Raw genomic sequence first — 23,839 nt, forward strand, 5'->3', positions numbered from 1 at the left:
CCCTTCCTATGGAGTGAGGGGGGGGAATCGGAGGGGGAGACAAACCATGAGAGATTATGGACTCTGAGAAACAAACTGAGGGTTCGGGGCGGGGGATGGGTTAGCCTGGTGATGGGTATTAAAGAGGGCACGTATTGAATGGAGCACTGGGTGTTATACGCAAACAATGAATCATGGAACACTACATCAAAAACTAATGATGTAATGTATGGTGATTAACATAACATAATAAAATAAAAAAAATAAAATGAAATAAATAAAAATAAAAAATTTTTTTTAAAAAGGAGAAAAGCTTAATTTATATAAAAAGGAGAGTGGTTAAAAAGCAAGGACTTTGGAGTCAAGACTACCTAGCTGAAATTCTAATTCTATTACCTTCTACTGGCTCTGTGATCTGAGTTATTTTATGATTTAATCTTTCTAAAACTAGTTTTCTTAAGTGGTACTAATGTAGGTTTGTTATTAGGATTAAATAAAATATTATATAAAGTGCTTATCACAATGCTTGGCATACAGTAAGTAAACTACAAATTTTAGTAGATAGGATAACAGTTGGGATGATGTGATTAAGAAACCCAAGATATAAACCTGTATATATGATGGGTACCAATGTGAAGACTAATCAATTAGTCCTAGGCAATAATTAGGTGTCAAGATTATTTGTGATTTTTATTTACTTCATTTTGCTTCCTGTATTTCCCAAATTATTTTTTGGAAAAAACATTATAATCAGAAATATAATCAGAAATACATATTTAGAAAAAACCAGGTGTTTCTTTTAATGTTATTAATAAAAGGCAAGATAAATATTTAAAAATCTACACCTTTTTTCTCCTAAATGACCATACACTTTTCTCATCTTTAATCTCATCTTTAATACTTTAAAATTTCATCTTTAATATTGTGTCACAATAAAAATGTCACCATTTTATGCTTTTATTAAATACTTATCACATGCAAAATACTATGTTATACTGTGTTCCTAATATTCTAACACTAACTGGGAGGTATGGAAATTTGAAGACAAATTTTCTTGTTAATAAAATAGGAGCTCTCTGCAGATGGTCTTAAATTTTATTTTTTAATAACTAATCATAATGAGAAGATAGCTAAAAAGGCTTTTTACCTTTACCTCCTCATAAGATCAATCTTAATTTTGACCAGAAGGCATTGAGTTGAGAATGAGAACATACAAATTTATCTTATAAGAGATTTTTTCTTTCCGAATATTTGCTTAAGATATCTATACTGGGATTATTACGTCTAACTGCAAAGTAAATACATATCTACTTCTATTGTATGGCTAGAAACAAACCAAAGAAAAATTGATTCCTGAACATCTGAGATGTTTTTATACTGCTGACATGAATAAAACATAATCTCTATTTCTTCATAAAGACGAAGTATCATAAGAAATCTAAAAAGTGTTCAGAGATAAATACAAAATTGGATGGTTTGTATTTTGTAAACTTTCACATATATAACTAGTGAGCTTTTCAAGTACTGATTTGATATTCATGAAATTAAATACTATTAAATATACATAAAGGATCTTTGTATCAAATAGTTGCCATAGATGATGCAATGAACCTCTCACAATGATCTTTCTCACTCCACTGGACCTCTGTGCCATAGGTGTAATACATTAATTTTTGCCAGCAACATTGAAATATTGGATGGTGGGATAGCAAAGAGGAGAGAAAGAGATTAGGGGATGTAGAGACTAGCTATTAGTGACTGCTGTTGTCACGGTCTATATTCAAAACTGAAAGTGTAAAACTACTTCCATAAAATGTTTATGTAAGGAAGCTATATCTTCCTTTGCAAGGTCCTAAATTTGCCCCACTGTCTTCAGGAAAGAATGACAACTTGTTCATTAGGGGTAGTTGCCTACAAAGAATCTCTTAATAGCAAGGAAATTTAGGGGATTTTCTTGTTACTAAATGTAAAACAGACTTGAGTCCTAATAAGGGTGTGATAGGAAAATTGCCTTTTCAAGTTAACTTTCACAAAAAAGAAACACATTATATAACATTATTTTCAGTTTAGTTTTCCTTAAAATAAAAACAGGATTTCAGAGATCACAAGACAAGGAAAAGTATATTTATTACTAATAAAATGTTACTTATATTTTCCTTTATCCCAGATCTTATACCTTAAAATTTGTGTAATCTTTATTTTGCACTAAAAATGTTTCCCAGAATAAATACAAGTGAAGCAAAATCTTTTAAAATTATTCACTTTTTTAAGAAAACAAGTTAAATCTGGATGTAATTTCTATTTTGGTCCTTCTCTCCTGACATGAGAACTTTGATCTTCCCTCACCTGTGCTGACAAAATAAATAACTTTAGTAGGACATCAGGAGATGGGAGGAAAAAACAGGTTACTAAAACTTATCTTAGGTATAAGCACTTTAAAGAGATTCCCTTAAAGCAATCATTGTGAATTAGTGAGCCAATGGGAATGAAGCTTACTGCTCTCAAGTTTGATGGCACCCATCAATCTGGGGAGGACAAATAAATTCCTCATTCAAATGGCTAATTAATCAAATTCATAATAAAAACTAATGAATATAACTGAAACTTCTGATACCAGGAATTCAAGCGAGTTTTAGTTGACAGTGAGAATGAATTAAATTCTCAAACATTTTCAATACTGGTATGTAGCTATACGCCCAAGAGGAGAATACCTCATTGTGCTTGCAATAACATTCAAGAACAACCTCCTGAACATTAGTTATCAATTTTTTTCTAGTCATTCTCTACTTTTCCACTATAAAATTAATAACATTGGGTTTAGATAATGCTATTTATTAACAGCTACCAAAGAAATCACTAATTGTCACTGAATGCTCCAGGTTTCAAAATTAAAGAGATCCTTATTGGCATTTAAACTATTAGCAGAATCCTTCAGTTGTGATGAGGCATTAATTATAGAAGGCATTCTTACTCCTGAATCACTGAAGCTTAGAAGAAGTGAAAGGATTTCCTTATACACAATTACTCTGACTTTGAATATTTTCTCTGAAGAACTAGAATAACAAAATTTTGAAATGATACTAGAAATGCATTTTTTTTTTTTTTTGGTTAAATGTCTTTTCCCCTCTTTTGGAATGTAAGCTTCTTGAGAACAAGGCCTTATCTTTGTGTTACATACTCCTAACAGACTACCTAGCACAGAACAAGCCTTTTAAAAACAGATTCTGAGAAAATTATTGGAAATTATGAATTAACTTCTCTCCTATGCATATAGAATAGTACTAGTTTATGTACCACTCGGGAGAACTGAGAAGCCCCTCAAATCATTTTTTTGTGTTTGATAGTTTAGATGAGAAATCTTGGCTGAGAAAAGCTAGACAAAGTATGTAAAATCACCAAAAAATTGTTAACAAGTGAAAACATTATCACCTAATGGATTGAAAGTCTTCTTTCCTAAATCCATTTTTATTGCATATTTAACTACTTCAGTTTTAAACTCCTTAAAGACAAGACCAATTCTTCCCAACTTTTGTAACCCTGTAAGGTCTAGGATACTACAGTATAGAGTTCAATTTAACTTACATTGTGTTTTACCAGTGGATTAAAACACACACACATGCATACACACATTGCCTAAACCATATCTCCAACCTACTGAGCTAGAATCTCTGGGGGTTGGGTCAAAGGCATCTTTTTAGAAAAATCTCTATAGGTAGAAAACTGGGTATCCAGAATTGAGTACCAGTGAATTTAAAATTGAATTCCTATTAGTGTTGCTGGCTCCTATGTACGTATAACCTAGTTGCCTCATCTCAATCCCATTATCTTCATTTAAACCTTGCCTTTCAAATGCTTACTTCTTTAAAAGTCTGCATTATTTCATCTCAAAGACTTGCCATCATCTGTCCTAAAATTGGTACATTTTTTAATTCAATGTCCTTCAGAATCATCTTTGCTGTCCTTCAAACATGAATCATCTGTCCAATTTCATTCTCCCTTTCATTCTTAGAAATGTAAGGTCTTCCAAATCTCACTTGGTCTCCTGTGTCTTCCTAAAAGTTTATAATTTCTTCTGTTCCTAATACAGTATCTTGGACTTAACCATCTTTCATGTTACTTATATAGTTCCCCTGAGGTCTTTAATTTCCTCTTAGACAAGAATATTAAAAGCTGTGGAGTTCACTTCTACATAAATACCCAAAGAATGGAAAGAAAAACAGACCCTTGCACACCAATGCTAATGGCAGTATTATTCATAATAGCCATAAAAATGGAAACAACTTAAGTGTTGTCTATCAACAGATGAATGGATAAACAAATTGTAGTATACACATAAATGGAATATTAGTCTTAAAAAGGAAGAAAATTCTGATATATGCTACCACATGGATGAACCTTGAAAATACTATGTTAAGTGAAATAAGTCAAACACAGAAGGCCAAAAATTGTATGATTCTACTTATATGGGGCAAATCCTAGAATAGGCAAATTCTTAGACAGATACTAAAACAAAGGTTACCAGTGGGTGGGGGAAAGAGGTATGGGGGATTACTGTTTAATGGGTACCGAGTTTCTGTTTTGCATGATGAAAAAGTTTGGGAAACAGATAGTGGTAATGGTTGTACAAAATGTACTAATGCCACTGAACTGTATACTTAAAATGGTTAAAACAGTAAATTTTATGTTATGTGTATTTTGCCACAATAAAAAAAATAAAAAGCTACTGAAATTATTTTCTTGACTTTTCTACAGCAGCCTTTTTCTTCATACTAATTTTATCTCTATTATTAAAGGTAAAGGAAAAAAAATGTCCATACCCTTTTTCTATATTCCCTAAATTTACCATTCTCTTTTTAGCTTTTTCCTTTTCCACTTCATTTTCATAAAAATAAAATAAAATTTAGTATGGATACTCAGAATCTTCCACACTTAAGCACAATGATGTTGTGGATACAAACACACAAAGTACACCTCAAAAGTACACACAAAGAACACTTCAAATCTATACACACATACACACACGCACACACACTTGCATACACACATACATACCCCACTTTCAATTTCCTTAGATTTTTGAAATTGTTTGCAAGTTTCACCAAAATTCTTCACTTCTTGTTTGATCTTGTTTTTCATTTAAATGTAAGTAAATAAGACATCAAGCTTCAAGCAAATAATTTTGTATTCCAAGTTCTTTTTAGATGTCAAATACTTAGCAAATAATGGGAAAATGTCAATTTAAAGTTTACCCCCACACAAGAAAATATAGTCTAAAAGGAGGGAAAGATAAATATATCAAAAGGATCTCTAAAGAACTGATATTACATAAATTATGGGGTGGCTGAGAAATGATATTCTCAAAGGAAAAATGGAGCAGGGTGGAAAGCTACTTTAATCTAACCACAAAGAACTATAACTAAATTTATTATTTTTTTGAGATGAAACTTTAAGTTTTAAAAAATTCTTCCAGTCTTACTAAAAAGGATAATATTAATAGGAGTAACTCATCCTCATGAAGCCCTGGAACATGGAAAATAAATTAGGAAATAAATTTAATATATAGAAAATCATTGAAAGATCCCATATACAAGAAACAAAAGTACGTAATATATGACGTGAAAGGTCAACTGAAGCAAAGATGATAAATTATTTGAAAAAAATCTATTGCTAAATAAAGGGAAGAATGTGAAGTTGTTTAAAAAAGCAGAAAGGATGGGTGATAGTTTAAAAGTCAGTTTAGGAGTAAACTGGACTGGACTGTTAAATAGTGAAGCATTTTCCTATTTCTAAGGTATGTTTGGACAATACGTAGGCAACACTTTTCTTGGAAATAAAATCTGATCAGGGTTACAAGACAACAGAGGAACAACGCCAGTGATTTACCAGATGCAGAAAAGTATAAAGGAGGCAATATGAGCCGATCAGCAAGTTGCAAGGCTGAGTACGAAGGAGATGAATGCAATGTCTCAAGTTAATTAATGGAGCAGCCATGTGCAGCAAATAGGTAAAGGAGACAGTAGTCAAGCAAACTCAGTTAGCAGTCCAACTTAGTGGCATAAGACAAGTGGAGATAGGTAGGAAAAGTGCTAAACAATCTGAACTTACTTATAATATTACAGGCATAGATTGGGCAGGGCAAGATCAAGCAGGCAGATGGCATAGCACTTGGAAGGCCATGATATAAATGGTAGGAGAGCAGATAAACAGGGCTGGGTAGTCTAAAATGCTAAAATAGCTGATGGATATGGCAGTATCAGGCCATTTGCTGATAGACAAAGTACCAGTAAGTGAAGAATGCAAATCATTCAGCAAATGCATAAAGTGGGGCAAAGAGTAGAGGCAAAAATCAAAGGCAGTCAAAGCAGTAAGACAGAACAGCAGAGAAGCAATGACAGATCATCAGAAGCAGTTGTGTAGGGTAGGAAAAAGCTGTCAGCAGGGGAACAAAAATACCATTCAGGAAAAGATGAAATCGAGAATAAAGCAGTCTCCTGAATTGGGTTTCTTTCATCTAGGAAACAGTCATCAATAAACTGCATATGAGAATCCACAAGAGAATAGCACACAAATGGAAACAGCAGATGAATCTGAACTCTATTGCCCAGGGATACAGAATGATCCTAGAACATAGATACGTAACAATCCACAAGGAAATTAAATGGATGGGAAAAATGGGTCCAAGCATTCTTTATGATGATAAAAAAAAAAAAACCAAAACACTAAAAATTATTAATCTGGAAATGATTGGCTGGGATTGAAGTCTTCGCTTACCCCTTTCTGGAGCCCACAAAATGGGAATGTTGGGAATTTCTGCAGCAGAAAAACAGAAGAGAAAAGGGATTTCTGACTCCCAGTTTGAGGAAAGCAGGTCAAATTTAGGGCTGTATGAACTGGTTCAGGGAAATTAGAACCAGCCTGAACCTTCTCCATTCCTCAGAATCAACAATTTCTGAGGTTTGGAAAAGGTTTAGGAAGCCCTCACCCCATCATTTCCCACAACCTCCCCTCTCACACTTACCTCCAGTGCAAACAGTTTCCAGCAAGGAGGTACTTGGGAAAACTCACTCCCATGTTTATACCATGGCAAAATTTGAGGATGGCCAACTAATGGTACTTCCTGTGTAGATCAGGTTTCTGATTCAGTGGGATCCCTGCTATTTGTGAGTGAGCAGAGGGGATAGGTTACTAGAAACTACCTACCTCTTTGAAAGTGGATGAGGAAAAAAAGCAAGGGCAGTAATACCAATAAATAAATAGTAATACTAGTAAATACCTTGATGATCTCATTGTCATGGATTTTGATTCTATTAAGATGCTGATGATTTTAAAAAAAGTATCTCCATCTTAGACTTCTCTTCTGAACTCCAGATACATCTGTCTAATTGCCAATTTAACATCTCCACTTGGATATCTAAAAGTAGTTTGCTTCCATAACCAAATTAAAACTGATCTTCCTCATCAAACCCACTCTTTCCACAGTATTCTCCAATTCCATCTTTTCAATTGCCCAAGTCAAAATCCTGGGTCTTATACTTGACTTCTCTCTTTCTCTTATTTTATCTGTTACCTTCTATCTTCAAAATATATAAATAATGTATTTCTCACTACCTTCACCTCTATCATTGGTCTAAATCACTATCATTTTTCACCTGGATTAATTCAATAGCCTCCTAAATTGTTTCCCTATTAAAATATAAGTCAAACTATGTAGTACCTCTGCTCAAAACTCTCCATTATACTAAGGGTGGCATACAGATTCTACATGATCCATGGCTTGCTCCCTCTCCTCCTTTATGTCTTTGCTCAAATGTCACCTTATCAATAAAGCCCTCCTTGATGGCCTTTTAAAAATTACAACTCTCCTTCCTGCCTGCACTACCTATTCACCTTCCCTGGTTTATTTTTATCCACAGTACTTATCACCATCTCTAATACTATACATTTTTTTTGTTTACCTATATTTGTGTCACCCACTAAAATGTAAGTTTCATAAAGGCAGGGACTTTTGACTTCTTTGTTTATTGCTATATCTGCAGCAGCTTGAACAATGCCTGGCATATATAGACAGCAGGTACTCAAGATATATTTGAATCTATGAAGTGTTAATTTCTTATGGTGCATTACCTTTCTCTGTCTTAAATTCTCAGAGCATTCTTCTGAAAGCTCACTTGCTATGAGCCTTTGATTAACAGAGGAGATACTAGTACACTATAAGGTAGGAATATTCCAAAATAGGGGTTGGCAAATCATATCCAAGGGGACAAATCCTGCCTGCTGCCTGTTTTTTGCATCGCTTTCAATCTAAAAGTGATCTTTAAATTTTTAAATGATTGAAAAAAAAAAACAAAAGAAGAATATTTCATGACATGCGAAAATTATATGAAATCCAATTTCAGTATCCATAAATATTTATTGGGGCACAGTGAGGCTCATTCATTTATATCATTTTACAGTGGCTTTTGTGCCAGAGGGCTGGCAGAGTTGAGTAGTTACGATAGAGAGTACAGAACCCACAAAGCCTAAAGTATTTATTGTCTGGACCTCTAAAGAATAAGTGTGCTGACACCTGTTCAAAGGTATTTTATACGTAGAAGGCAAAGAGTAATAACTAAAGTTTAAGCAATGATAAACTAGAGCATTATTTTTAATACTGTTGCTGTCGCCGAAGATACACCTAAGAGGGAAGATGCATTTATACTAGGATTTGCTTTCAGTATATATAAAAGTAGCCTTCTCATTCCTCTAAATGTTATTTAATACTGGTGGTAATATTCATTCATCTATCGACCCTACAAAAGCAGCCTCATCTTAAGGGATAGGGTACAGTATAGGTAAAGATAAGTCCTAAAAACGGCAAAAAGGAAGGGAATGAGAAAGTAAACAAGGCCCACAAAGAGAGTTCATATTGAAGTATCACATAATTAACCAATACCCTATTCAACATACCCTGTTTAACAACAGTGGGAAATCGGCATGATGTGAATCTCTTTTGAACCTCATCAATGGGGTTATGCTAAACTGACCTCATTATAATGGGGTCTCCTAAACAACTGTAGTCTTGAATCACCACAAGCAAGAGACATATTATAAGACTCCATTGTATTTAGACAATATTCAAAACTAATGGTTATTTTCTCATTGGTTCAAATGCCTATGTTTTATAGAAAAGTATTTTAAAAATTTGCAAAACCCTATTCAAAATCACCTCATAATCACCTGTCTTACCTTTCCTTACATAAAGTTTCACCTTAAGGATTAAGACATACAAGTATATCATATGCTACAATCAAAGTTATGGAAAGGGGTGGAGAAGGTAAGGGGAAACAAATTATCTCAATGACACCAGCACTATAATGCTATCTTTAATCTTCATAAGGAAATATAATTTATGTCCTCCTACATCAATTGGTCCTTGCAGCACAATATTATCAACTGCTTCTTTTACATTGCTACCTTGACCTTTGGTATCTTCGTGAAACTGACAGCAGTTCATTTTCAAACTCCATACTTCCAACAGCTTTACTGCTTCTTCTCAGCATTTTTAAAAGAAATCTTCCTGTAAATTGTCACCTGTGTGTCAGTTACTAATGATTATCTAAAATGGTTACTCCCTTCACTGGGCATTTTGTCCTCTACTCTTTAATATCAGCCATGCTCTTTCCAAGTTCCAACATGAGAAAATAATATTGGTAAAATTATTAGAATCAATCAAATAGTTTATTTTGTTATCTGAATTCACTTTCTGACTTCTTTTTGTGGTAGGCAATAACATAAAGTCACAAATATTCTGCTTTTCTACAATGGCATTCTAAGAAGCTCAGAGGACTTGACAGGTATAAATCCATTTGTTGTCATCTTTTACATTTTGTGTGAAAAGCAACATTAAGTCTGTTTTATAGATGGAGGTCTACTATAGAGAAATGAATTCACATTCTTGATTCCAGACAATGAAGAAAGGAATATCCTAAAAACTTCATTCCTACAACTATATCTCTAGATAAATATGTTTTTGGAACTTTATATTTGTAAAATATTTAATGATATTTTGTTGTCATTGTCTTAGTATATATTTTGTAAAACTGAAGTATTCTGGCATGCCAGCCTCTGCTCATTTTACGAGAGTAGGCTTGTAATGATGAGCTGGAAAGATGATTTCAAGATATTATCACTCTGATAAATTCAAGGTAAAAATCAACATTTAGCATGTCATCTCTCTTTCTTTGTCCTTTCCCACAGCTATACCATTGTATACTTTAGGTTCTATCCTACTGGATTTTTTTCCCTAGAGAAAATTCTTTCAATATTTATTCAACCATTATCTATTTACTTTTAAGCTAAAGCTATATTTATATTGTAGGTAATAATAGCAAATATTTATGTAGCAAATAAATACTTTTTTAGTGGTTTACTTATGTTCACATAGTATAACTATCCTGAGGTAAGTACTCTTACTCTTTCTATTTTACACATAAGAAAACTGAGGTTTATAGCAAGTTAAGGAAGTTGTATGAGGTCACTAGTAAAAGGTGGATCTAGGATTCAACCCAAGTAGTCTGTGCTCTTAAACACTATGTTATGCTGCCTCACAAATGGTTTATATGGGCAATACTACTTTTCTAGTAAAAGTTTTCTAAATAGATATGGAATTTACCATAATAAGTGTATTTGTAATTATTTGTATGTTTACTGATAATGATCATCTTAAGGGCCTCCAAAAGCTGAGTACATATTCTGAAACAGAACAGGCATACAATTAAGAAACATACTTAAGGGAATGAAGACAATATTTTATATATGGGTTCTTCATATATGAAATTTTTGGTTTTACCTTATGCTCAAAATTCTAAAATTCTGACCTTGAGGAACAATATACCTTTCCCTTTTTATTCTTACTATGTGGAATATGAGCCTTTCAACATAATAGTTTTAAATTCAATGTCACTTATTGCCCTAATTACTTTATCTAAAAGATTGAATTTTGTATCTTTACCTTTCCCCTGGTACAATTATACCAAGGAGCTTTTTTTTTTTAATGCATAAATAAAATAGAGGTTGAATATCTTGGGAAAGATTGTGTCTGGTGGAAAAAAAGAATGCAAAAAAATACAAAAGTAATTGGACTTAAGGGGAAAATATAATATTTATCCTCAAATATTAGGAGAACTATCATGTAAAAAAGAAATTTACATTCTTTTGTACAGTGCAAAGAAGAATTAGAACCATGGGGTAGAAAGAATAAGGCACCAGGTTTCAGTTTGATATGTTTGTACTTTCAAACAACAGAGTTGCAAAAGCAACAAACTCCCAGATGGAAGATGTAGCAATTGAGATGTTCAGACAAAGGTTGGGAATGATGAAAAGGTATGCTAGGACTTTGAACACAATGGCCTTTGAATTCTCTTCAAACTCTGAGATACTGCGATTTCTCTATTTTTTATATAGTTTGTAATTTTATATAAAACACTAAGCTAACTTGCGATACAGCACTGACAAGATCTATGATGAGAAAATGTTTCCAAACAACAAATCAAAAAACTGGAACTTGATGCTTCACAGCAGTTTCAGTTTTATCTACAAATAATGGTGTGGATAGTCATTAGGTCTGTAGATTAAATCAGGACTTCAAAACAAAACAAAAAACATTTTAAAAAATCTTCAAAAAGAATGAAGTTAGTCCTACTGAGGAATGTGTTGATGTGTATTTGAATAAATGACATCTCAAAAAGTATCTACTTTTAGAGAGCCTTAATGGCATTATTTACTGTGTGTACTGGTTGATAGTAGACTTAGACTTAAGAATTCTGGCTTCTAAGGAATCTCAGAATAAGGACGGTTGCTGTTTTTCATCTCTACAGATGGTGCTACTCTAGATGTTCTAAGAAAGAGATTAAAATAACAGGCCTAGTTTATCCGACCTTCTATGTAAAATGAATCCTCTGCTCTAACTAGGAAGATTTTCTTAATTTTATCTTTCTCTGTAGCTTGATCATACATTTCCCCGTCTTCCTTACTCCCATTAGTAATGTCCTTCCTCTTCTCTCCTAATCTGAATCCTATCTCTCTTCTTCAATTTTAGCTTTACTATTACCTGTCCAAAATTTTTACTGATTAATTTTTAAATTAGTTTTTAAGTACTGATTAACTGTAATTAAAATTAATTAATTTTAGCTTTCTCTTAATCTTTCTCTTTAAAGAAATCTTTTGGCTGCACGTTTCTGATATTAGGTTTATACTGTCTTGATTTGTCAGGTGACTATTTTAGGAGTACATGTACTTTAGCACTCACTCAATGAAGCCCAAGGTGCTTGACAAATACTTGTTAAACTGAACAAAAACTATATATGATGTTTTTAGCAATCTGGTAGTTCATAAATGTGTCTATAATCTAAGGCATATGCTGTTTTTTAATGGATAATGCAAAATAATTATAAACCCCAGCTATAAAGTGGGCTATTATGGAAAAGTTACCCTGAATGTCATATATCTCAGCTGATTCAAGCCATATTCCAAGAACTTTAAACTACAGAGGAATTAGAGACCTAAACAAAATAAATAGGTTCAGGTAGGATATCAAGAGGTACTTAATGCAACTGCACTAATAACCCACCTTCCTCATATCATATACACTTTAGAAATTCTTAATATTGTTCCTTTACCCCATGCCTGAAAGTAGTAGTAGGGAAATGTTGACTTACATCTTTATTTTTTAGACTATCCACAAGGTATGTCAGTAGCTAACAACAGATACCAGAAGTACAAGGGTTAGTAGCAGAAATATTTGGGGCTGTCACATCTAATTAGAGGTAACAGGTAATATTAAATGAGGAAGGAAAAGGTAAAGAAAAAAATGAACATTTACCAAACACCTACAAAGGTGCCAGGCATTATACTAGATCTTTTTACATGCATTATTGTCACTTACTAGTTTGGATAACCTTGGGCAAGTCAATTAATTGATCTGTGTCTCGGTTTCTCCATCTTTAAAATAGATATAAAATAGTACCTGCCTCATATAGTTGTTTTGAAGACTAAATGAATTAACATATGCTTAAAACAGCTGCTGACACATAGTAAAGTGCTATATATAAGTGTTAGTTATTATTACTGGTTACCTTTATAATCTCAATCACTAGAAACAACAACCCTGAGAGTGGGCATTAGCTAATTTAGCAAATGAGAAATATGAAGTTGGAACAGATTAATTTGCCTTAATTTCATACTTAGTGGTAGAGTTGAGATTCAAATTCATGTCTGACTCTATATTGTTAGTGTTTCCACTATATCATATTGCATCTCAACATGTTTAGACAAATATAAGACATGGAGACATATTTCTTATGTCCAGAACTATTTCATAAAAATTAAAGGAAGAGCTTAAAATGGCATAAAATGTATCTGACCATAGAAGAGTGATGTATTTTAGTCAATCTAGTTTAAAATACTTCAATTACAAGGGTTTCTGAGATCCTGCTTCATCAATTTCATATTGTTGAGTTATCCTATTTATACAGAACAATTTTAAGATACTCAAAATCCTAGTTCAATACGGTTATATTTAGCTTTACCATGTATACCAGGTATTAGTAAAAAAAAAAAAATCCTAGTACTGTAAGATAAGTATTTATAGAGTTCTAGAATATTAGTATAGGATATTTTTCCAAGGAAATAATCAAAGTTTTCTGAAGAATATTATATACTTGAAAAAAACTACATAATTTAAATGACCTATGTTAGTGATTAAATTTTCTTTCAAAAACAGAAATTGTTACATATGGTGTTTTTCTATGCTTCTGCTATAATACAGGAGTTTTTCTGATTGTCAAAATGCCCAATGTTAAAATAAATGCATATAAAAAAATGCCCAGTGTTAACTTTTAGGTGAAGCTGTTAAATGTTAACTTTTAGGTGAAGATATTAAATGTTCTCACTGATTTTCACAAGTCACAAATTGAGAACCATTATAGTCAGTAACTCAGATCAAGAATGTCTCCTACATTTGACTACATAAAATGACTCCTGGCTTACAGTACACTCATACCTAAAATGATAAAATATATAAATTGTGACAAATTGATTATAAACAAATTTTACAAAATAAACAATTTTTCTTTGAGTTGATATTTTTGTGAAAAAATTTCTAATAACCTAAGTGGAAAATATTTATAAAATGGCTTAAATAGTAATCTGTTCCAAAGAAATGTAAATATTATAGGCTATAAACAGAATATGTCTTCTAGAATTCATAATCCTAGAAATTCATCCTTTGTACCAATTTTCTAGCATTCTATCCCTTTTAGCACTGGTCATTTTGTCAGATGCCTCTTCACTTCCATAATGAACCTACTCCTGTGGCTACAACAGCAGAGTTAAATAGTTGCAACCAAAACTTTATAGCCTGCAAAGCCTAAAGTATTTACCATCTGACCTTTTGCAGAAAAAGTTTGTCGACTCCAGGTCTGATGAACGAGAATGTCATCTTTACTCACATTTTTTACTGACTTTTTAAAAACTGATTTTTACCTTTTTTTCTTTAGTAATCTGAAATGATGTTGGGTTTCATTTCTTAAATGCTTAATTTTAGAAGGAGCAAAGAAATAACACTTTTCTGCCATAATGAAGTGTACTGCCATGTTGTCTCAATAGACAGTACAGCACAACAAAAGTAAAAGACCCTCATTCTAAAATTTTTAACTTTCAAAATTGATCAAACTAATGGCTTTGTTATGCATTAAGTAAAATCTCACTCTTAAAAAACTTTTGAACTGTTGTTCTTAGCAATATCTTCTAACAAAAGTGTCCTGATATAATTTGTCAGAATAAAAATAATCAAACAAAAGGAGGAATAGCAAAAATTTTAGGAAACTATAAATTTTGATACAAGGGATATTCATTTAAAAGGAAAAGTGTTGGTTACAACTATTTAACTCTGCTGTTGTAGCCACTGGCAGTACATAAATGAATGACTGTAGCTGTGTTCCAATAAAACTTCATTTATGGACACTGAAATTTAAACTTCAAATAATTTTTATGTGCCACAAAGTATTATTCTCCTTTTGATTTTTTTCAGCCATTTAAAAAATACAAAATCCATTCTTAGCTCACAAGCCACACCAACACCAACTAAAAAGACAGGCTGGATTTGGACTATAGGCCTTGGTTGCCAACTCCCAAAACAAATTAAGAGTTTCTTGAGAATAGGGACCATGTCTTATTAATTTTTTAACTCCAGCACCCAGCACGGCATGCATGGGATACATATTAAGGATTAAAAATAAAAAGTTTGATGAATGAATAAATAGATGAGAACTAAGATGTATGTTAGGCTTCTATTTAACTCTTTATGATCAAAGTAAGATATTAGTATCCAACCCTTTATTCTGATGTAGCCTAATAATCTAAAAATGCTTATTTTTAACCTTATAAATATCAAATAGTTTAATATTTTCAAATTTACCATAACATATTATAAAACATTTCTTTGTAACTATATATACGTTTTTTAATGCTTCTTGATCTTTTAGTCTCTTCTAGAATTTACGTCTAAAGGGTTTTCACTTCACCTCACTTACAAATCCCTAATTTTACTTTTTAAGAATAATAAGATTCTTTATGTAACAATACCTATTTTGGACATATATTGTTTTTAACTGATAATGAGAAATGAAGAGATAATGTTTTGTATAGCAATGAATTCTTATGTTCTATAGAATTTTATAATTACTAGCACCAATGCCAACAGATTATTCCACCTTTGTCAGATCAGAGAAAATAAAATCTACTCTTTTTTAAAAAAATTATTTATTTTAAGTAATCTCTATGCCCAATGTGGGGCTCAAATTCATGACCCGAGTCAAACAAACACTACTCTGAATGAACCAGCCAGGAACCCTGAAAATAAAATCTATTCTTTTTTTTTTATTATGTTATGTTAATCACCATACATCACATCATTAGTTTTTGATATAGTGTTCCATGATTCATCGTTTGCGTATAACATCTATTCTTAAAATTTAAAGCTTTTTATATCAAAATAAAACTCTAAAAAGTTGAAGGGAGTAGATTATTATGCTATTATATATAAGCTTTGATAGTATTTCATATTTAGAGGCAGGGAGCAGGCCAGCAGGCATGCAAATATCAGATGAACTATATTCTAAGACACAGGGCCCAAAAATAGAAACAATTTCATAATTTAGGGAAATTGATTCTGATTGCCTTATTCCTATTAAAAAGAAAAAAAGAAACAAGATATACTTTACTGAATTTGCTACTCCATTTTTCTTTTTAATAGACCTGGGAAGAAACCCAAGTTCATTAAACTTTTCCTTTTCTCTAGAGTTCATACCTACTGACACTAAGTTTAGATTGCTTTATTTCATTTATTCTATTTATTGTTTCCTCCATTTTTTTCCTAACAACACACACATTCCACAAACAACTGTCCTTTGTGTTTGTAGATTACACTAATTATTGTCAATTATTTACTGTAAAATATTATTACCTTAACGGAGAAGTCTTTTATTATTTTACCTTAATATTTAATATTTGTGTTTTTTATAACTCGACTATTTAAAAATTTTTGCAACTCTAAGTTATGTATAGTTAAATGTAGTCTAGAAATAGTTTCTTCTCTTTTTAGGCACAACTATCTAAGACAAACAACTGTATTATAATAGAACCCAAATTATATTTCTGGAATCCTAGCAGACATCCCAGTGTTATATTTTGGATAGTAGAAGAATGACAAGTATTTAAATGTGTAGAGAAGATGGGAAATCAGTAGAATTATTTTTGGTTGGCCCTATTTTGCTTTTATGTTTGCTTATTTTTCAAAGGCTTAACAGTCCTGTGGACTTTTGCTGTAAATAAACATACCCTACGTATTTATATATAAGATATGAAGTAAAGCAAACCTACTAAAAATCAAGATATTTACAATCGGTAAGTCACCCATTCTCCAAAAAAAGATATTAAAAAAGACCTATTTATGTATATTTTTAACTCATTTAAAGAAAACACCCAAATACAACTCTACCCAGGTAGTTGCTATAGGCATATTTAAATGTAAGAATTTAAGAGCACCTCTACTGTTTTAAGGTAACTGAAAGACTTCATTAAAAGCTTCTTAATTTCTGATATAATGAAACATACATGGTCAGGGAAAGAGACTCTTATCAACTAATGGTACTAAAAAAAGTGGATAGGATAAACAGATATTAGAATGGTAGAATTTTAAGACCTCTGAATTACATTAAGCCAAAAAAGATAAAATATGAAACTTACATCAAAATTTAAAAAATAACAAGATTGTAAAGATTTCATGGATATATTTTAAATCTACTATAAGACTGTTTTTGTCCATTTGGTAGTTACATACAAAAAAAAATACTACCAAATTTGTTCACTTAGTATTTATGTAGCAACTAATAAAAAAAAATTTAACCCTTATTAAGTTAACCCTTGCATATAGCACTTACTAAAATGCCAGAAATAGTTGTCATTGAATCCCACAGCTACCCTTATAGATAGGTACTTTTGTTTACCTCATTTCATAGGAAACTGAGGCACAGAGGGATTCAATAATTAGTCTGTGGTCACCTTGTTAATAAGTAGCAGAGCCCAAATTCAAAGGTTTAAATTTTCAACCTAACATTTTGGTACTAACTTAATGCACCACAGAATACAAAATACTTAACTCTCTGTGGGAATTATTCTCCCCCAGTTAAAAATAATGTTATCTGGTTATAAATGAATTCCATAGTAACTTATTTCCTGATATAAAAAGAAATAATATGAAAATATTAAATCATCACAGAAAAAATAGGGACATATAAAGCCAAGGTCATTTACTTCAAATACTTAACACAAGGACCAAACTCCAAAAATCAATGTCTTCACATATGTAAGCAATTTTCTTACAAACAGAACACAAACACACCCCTACAGGAGATGGCTTCCCTCCAATTGTACTTTTTAAGTTAATCTCACAGTCTAAAAGAAATGTAAAAGTTGGCCAAAGGACCGTTTCCCCTTAACACCCAGAAGCTTATTATGTAAGAACAACTTCTTTTTTAAGCAACTGAAGTTAACACTTTCCCAATACAACTCTATTTTGATTGCTTTAAAAACAAACTACTTTATTTATAAGTCCAATTTTAATAATATCCAAAAAAATTCTGTCACAATTTTTACACAGAAGAACAGAAAATATTTTACAATTGGTTAAAAAAAATTCCATTTTCATATACTAGAACTGTGGTTTTCAAAGTTTGAAAGTATGGTCTATGGGCCAGCAACATCTGCATCACGTGGGGCCTTATTTGAAATACAAATTCTTAGGACCCACTGCAGATTTACTGAATCAGAAACCCTGTGGGTGGATCCAACAATCTGTTTTAACAAGTCCTTAGTTTGACTGTGGTGCAGGCTAAAGTTTGGGAACTACTATGATAGAGTAAGATGGACAGTAAATATTTAATAGATGCAAAGCAGAAGTGTCTTGTGTTAATAAAACAGTAGATACAATTATGTACTGGTTTGAAAATAGAAGGATATATTTAACATTAAGTTGAAATTCAGCCAGCAAACACTTTTTTGGGAGGTAAAGGAAACAATATCACAAGTGGTAATATAAGTTTGCATATGACTCTGAGGATTATGGCTTCCTCAAAAAAAAAAAAAAAAGACTCTCCTATATCACTGATCACTGCCTACTCTTCATTCTCTCCCTAATTTTTCTCCTTATGCAAAGATTTAAGGTGATTCTTGTGGCATAAAGCCTGGATATTAATTCTGTTTTTTGGCTTATTAAATTCTTCATTTAAATTCACATTAGAATTATGGACTATGTAACCCTTCCTCTCCAAAAGTGCTATAAATTTGGTATACATATTCTATCGCAAGTTCCTGTGCTTTAAGACCAATGACAAGGGTATCTCAAAACAGAGAAATCAGATACATTTTGAATTTCATTAACAAAGTACATCAGACCAGATGCCATGCTAAGAGAGTTCTGCTATCACCTCCTTTGGCAATGTGCCTGAAGTTCAGCTTCTATCACAGACTACTGAACAAAAGCAAAATTACCTTCTGGACCAGTTGAATCTTCCTCATTTTATATCATGTTTGTATAAGTCCAAAGAAAGAAGTCAAAAACATTTTTTATATAGCAATTCTTCCAGAGCAAAGTTTTTACATTCTTAGAACCACAAGTCTCTTGTTCTGCCTAGCAAAATTATAAATATAAAACATAGTAAAAAAAGACTAAAAATAATATGAATAACCTACTTCTTGAATATGAGAAAGGCACATACTATCTCACCTCTGGAGTGACATCTCGTGGTGCAAACCCTGTTCCTCCAGTTGTTAATATCAAGTTAAGTTCCTTTTCATCGCACCAATCTATCAGGGTTTCCTGAAAGAAAACAATAACACTGTCACATGCAGAAGAACTTACCAGCCGCTCAAGACATCCACATACCCAAATACCTTATATACAGTGAGGAAATGCAGATTCATTTCAGCAATCAAGAAAAAAATTTTGAAGCGCAATTCATGCAACCGGTTTGTCATTGATCAAAACACACTGCAGTTTGGGGTATTTATGTCATGCAGTATAGAAAATGAGGAAGAAAGTATCAAATTCTTAAAAATAAATGAAACACAGGAAATACAATAAATTATGAGCTTATAAAAAAGTCTAATATTGGATATTTAATAAAATCTCAGAGGGAAAAGTAGAGCGTTCCAACAAAGATTATAAATTGTCTCTTTTTTTTATTTCTCCATTTTTCTCTGTTCAAGTCTGTCCAGATCTGATACAGTCTGGGCTAACTTTATCTTTCTTTCTACATCTCTGCAATGGTTTCTGAAATAAGTTCAGTCTGAAGACCAGATATGGTTCAATTAGGGCTTTTTTTTTTTTTTTAAGATTTTATTTATTTACTTGACAGAGAGCACAAGCAGGCAGAGAGGCAGGCAGAGGGAGAGGGAGAAGCAGACTCCCTGCTGAGCAGGGAGCCTGAGGTGGGGCTCAATCCCAGGACCCTGGGATCATGTCCCGAGCTAAAGGCAGCCACTTAACTGACTGAGCCACCCAGGCGCCCTAGGGTTTTGTTTTTATAATTATATAATCATCAGACATTTGATGGTATGAAGAAGATAGGTTATACAGTAGTGCTAATATCCTTATCTTTCATAGCAGAGTTTGACCAAACCCAAGGCTTAAAAAGATAGTAAAGAATATGATTGTAACTTAATAATTTTCCTTATTTTTAAACTTTAGAGAGATCTCTGTTTAGCATATAACATATAACATGCTCTGACATTCACTTTTCTTTTTTCTATTTAAATGAAATAAAATGCTTCTGTATTAGCTTGATAGTACTATTTTGGTTTTGTATAGCTATTTCTTTCACTCAGTTAAGCATCCACCCATTCTTCTATCTGTAACATAGGCAAAGAAAGATGAAATGTTTTACAACTTATAACAGTTATTTCTGGATAATTAGATTTATAGTACATTTCAATTTAAAACCTTTTTATTTTCATTTGCATTTTCCACATTCTTTAAAATTTGCAGGTATTATTAAAAAATAAAGGGATTTTACAAATTGAATTTTCTGGTATTTGTTCTTTATTTTGATAACCTTAATGTCTTATTTTCCCCTCATTTTCAGCCAACTCAGAAACAAATTTTATACTCAACAACTATGCATATTCTACTGTAGTAGGTTAAATATAGCCATATATTCTTTATAAATCCTCCTGTCAAAAGGTGGAGTCTATTTTCACCAATTCTGCATCTGGGTCAGACTTGTAACTCTGACAAGGGCAAAAATCATGGTGTATGAGTTCTGAAGCTAAGTTCTCAAAAGGTCTCACATCTTCTACATTCACTCTCTTGGTAAACTTCTATTATCATGAGAGGAAGTCCAGTCTAAATAACGGAATGGAGAGAGAACATTTGGAGAGAAAGCTTAGCAGAACAGACAGCACCAAAGCCCCAGACACCTGAATGAGGCCATCTTAGATTCTCCAGCCTCAGTTGACAAATTATTTCAGCCACATGAATGACACAAAGTAAAACCAGAAGAAAATACACCCAGCTAAGCCCAGCAAACCCACAGATTTGTGAGAAATAATAAATCATTGTTGTCACTAAGTCTTATGGTGGTTTTAATGCAACAATACAGTACAAATACAATGACCTTCCTAGTTAGCATCTTTGCATCCTCCTCTTTTTCAGGCTATTTTCAATTTATATTTTATTGTATTTTATTAGTAGTAAGCCTACACATCCTTCACAATAATCTTCAAAAGAGTTTTGAAAGTAAACTTGATGTGAATTAGGTTTAAATAAATTGTCATGAAGTCTCATTTTTAATCATTCAGTTTAAGAAACATACCAATACCTAAAACAGTATGGAGATTCCTCAAAAAGTTGAAAATAGAGCTACCCTACGACCGAGCAATTGCACTATTGGGTATGTGCCCCAAAGATACAAATGTAGTGATCCGAGGGGGCACCTGCACCCCAATGTTTATAGCAGCAATGTCCACAACAGCTAAGCTATGGAAAGAGCCCAGATATCCATCGACAGATGAATGGATAAATAAGATGTGGGATAAATATATATATATATATATAAAATGGAATATTATTCAGCCATTAAAAAACCCCCGAAGTCTTGCCATTTGCAACGACATGGATGGAACTAGAGGGTGTTATGCTAAGCAAAGTAAGTCAGTCAGAGAAAGACAATTATCATATAACCTTATGCATATGTGGAATAAGAAACAAAACAGAGCATCATAGGGGAAGGGAGGGAAAAATAAGACAGGATGAAATCAGAGAGGAAGATAAACCATAAGAGACTCTCAATCATAGGAAACAAATTGAGGGTTGCTGGGGTGGGGGTGGGGGGATGGGGTAACTGGGTGGACATTACGGAGGGCACGTGATGTAATGACCACTGGGTATTATATAAGACTGATGACTCACTGAACTTTATCTGTGAAACTAGTAATACACTATATGTTAATTAGGTGAATTTAAATTAAAAAAAAACATAACAATGCCTAGTATGTGCCAGGAAAATATGGGAATGAAAAAAATGCATGACAAATGCCCTTGATGTCAATAAGCTCAGAGGTATGGACAAACTAATATGGTACCTCAATATATCATGATTAGTGCTATGAAAGAGGTGTGACCATCTTAAGAAAACTGTTTTACAGGTATTATATGTATTTATGAATATGTAACATTTTCTTTACATTGACCAGAATGTAAACCATCACTCAGAGATTTTTAGCAATATTTTTCTCTTGCCCAAGACTAGAGAACCCAAAAAAGAGGAAAATGGGAGAGTAACAGAGCTAAGAGGAAGTAAGTTTAGACAAGCCACCATTTTATACACCTACTTAGAGTCCCATACTCATCTATTACAATAGATTTTTTCTTTTCTTTACATTTATTGATGGAAACATGAATCACTGAATTAGGCAGACCTCAGCAATATAAAATCATTTGAGAAATGTCACATTTTTCTTTGGTTTATTAAAGAATCTGATATAACCACCTAAGAAATTCCTATCTATACTTAATGAGACACAGCATTAGGACATCTTATTAAAGTCTCCTCTGACTCCTCCAGGCAATTTGTTCCCTGTGTGTATTACCAGTTATTCCTTTGAGATAGCACTTTTCATATTTTACTGAAATTTACTTGCTTATATGTCTCTTCCTCTGTAAGAGTGATCTCCAAAATTCTGATTATACATCTGTATCAGTAAAGCAATTTTTGAATGTTATCAGACATTAAAGCAAATTCTGAATGTTATGCTAAAACACATTCAGCATGTCACACAAGAAATTTTAAAAGATGAGATAAAGACAACATAATACTTAAAATAGCTTTTATTTTAGTAATTGTGCAAAAATATTTCTCTTACCAATATTTTATGCACATGATTGAATATGCATTATTTTAGAAAATCTTGGTTTGATATTTTGTGATACAGTAATTAAAAAGTAAAAGGTAGTTTTAAAAAATAAATACACTGAAATGAAAGAAGTACAATAGCTAGACTTAAAAATCACTTACATAGCATTCATTTTTCAATTTCATCCACCAAATACGCAAATGACTTTTTGAAATGGGGTTAGTAATGTCCATCTTTCATGATGTTAGTTAGTTGTTCTTATAAAATAATTGGGGGCGGGGTGGGAAGATGGGCAAAATGAGTGAAGGGGAGTGGGAGATACAGGTTTTCAGTTATGAAATGAATAAGTCATGGGGGTAAATAAAAGGTACAGCATAGGGAATATGGTCAATGGTATTATAAAGGCATTATATGCTGACAGATGATGGCTACACTTGTAAGCATAGCAGAAGGTACAGACTTTTTGAATCACCATGTTGTACACCTGAAACTAATGTAACATTGTGTGTCAATTATACTTTAATGAAAAAATATAAAATAATTGGAAGATGTTACTTTAAAAAATATTTTTAACAAATGGGCTCAAAATCCACTAAAACTTTTCAAAGGGAAGATTTTTAAATGGATAAGGATCTTGATTTCCTAGTTTTTTAAATGTGCAGTTATGTTTTTATAAATGACACAAATAATTTCCACTAACAAAATAACATAATGTAAGCAATTTTAAGTATCTAAGTATCTTAAGCATCCTTTTATATTTCATGAAAATTTTCCTAAGATCTTCTTTCATGTCTTTTCCTCCAAAGTTGTCTACTGAATTAACTCATTTATTTTTCTACCCAGATTCTCCCAGGTCCTTTTTGGCTTTGAGAATCTACTCCAAATCACTTTAAAATTAGAATTCTAAAAATAT

General features: G+C 32.3%; 1 protein-coding gene across 1 annotated transcript in view; it reads right to left on the reverse strand.

Moving 5' to 3' along the window:
• GPHN (gephyrin) overlaps window positions 1-23,839 on the reverse strand; it is a 515,857-nt gene that overhangs the window by 262,243 nt on the left and 229,775 nt on the right. The window contains exon 4 of the mRNA XM_081829751.1: window positions 19,301-19,393. Within this exon, the coding sequence (XP_081685877.1) occupies window positions 19,301-19,393 (93 nt within the window). The remainder of the gene's footprint in view (window positions 1-19,300; window positions 19,394-23,839) is intronic.

Source organism: Leptonychotes weddellii, chromosome 9, assembly GCF_054177405.1.
Source record: "Leptonychotes weddellii isolate Sample4059 chromosome 9, ASM5417740v2, whole genome shotgun sequence".
In the NCBI taxonomy this organism is placed as follows: domain Eukaryota; kingdom Metazoa; phylum Chordata; class Mammalia; order Carnivora; family Phocidae; genus Leptonychotes; species Leptonychotes weddellii.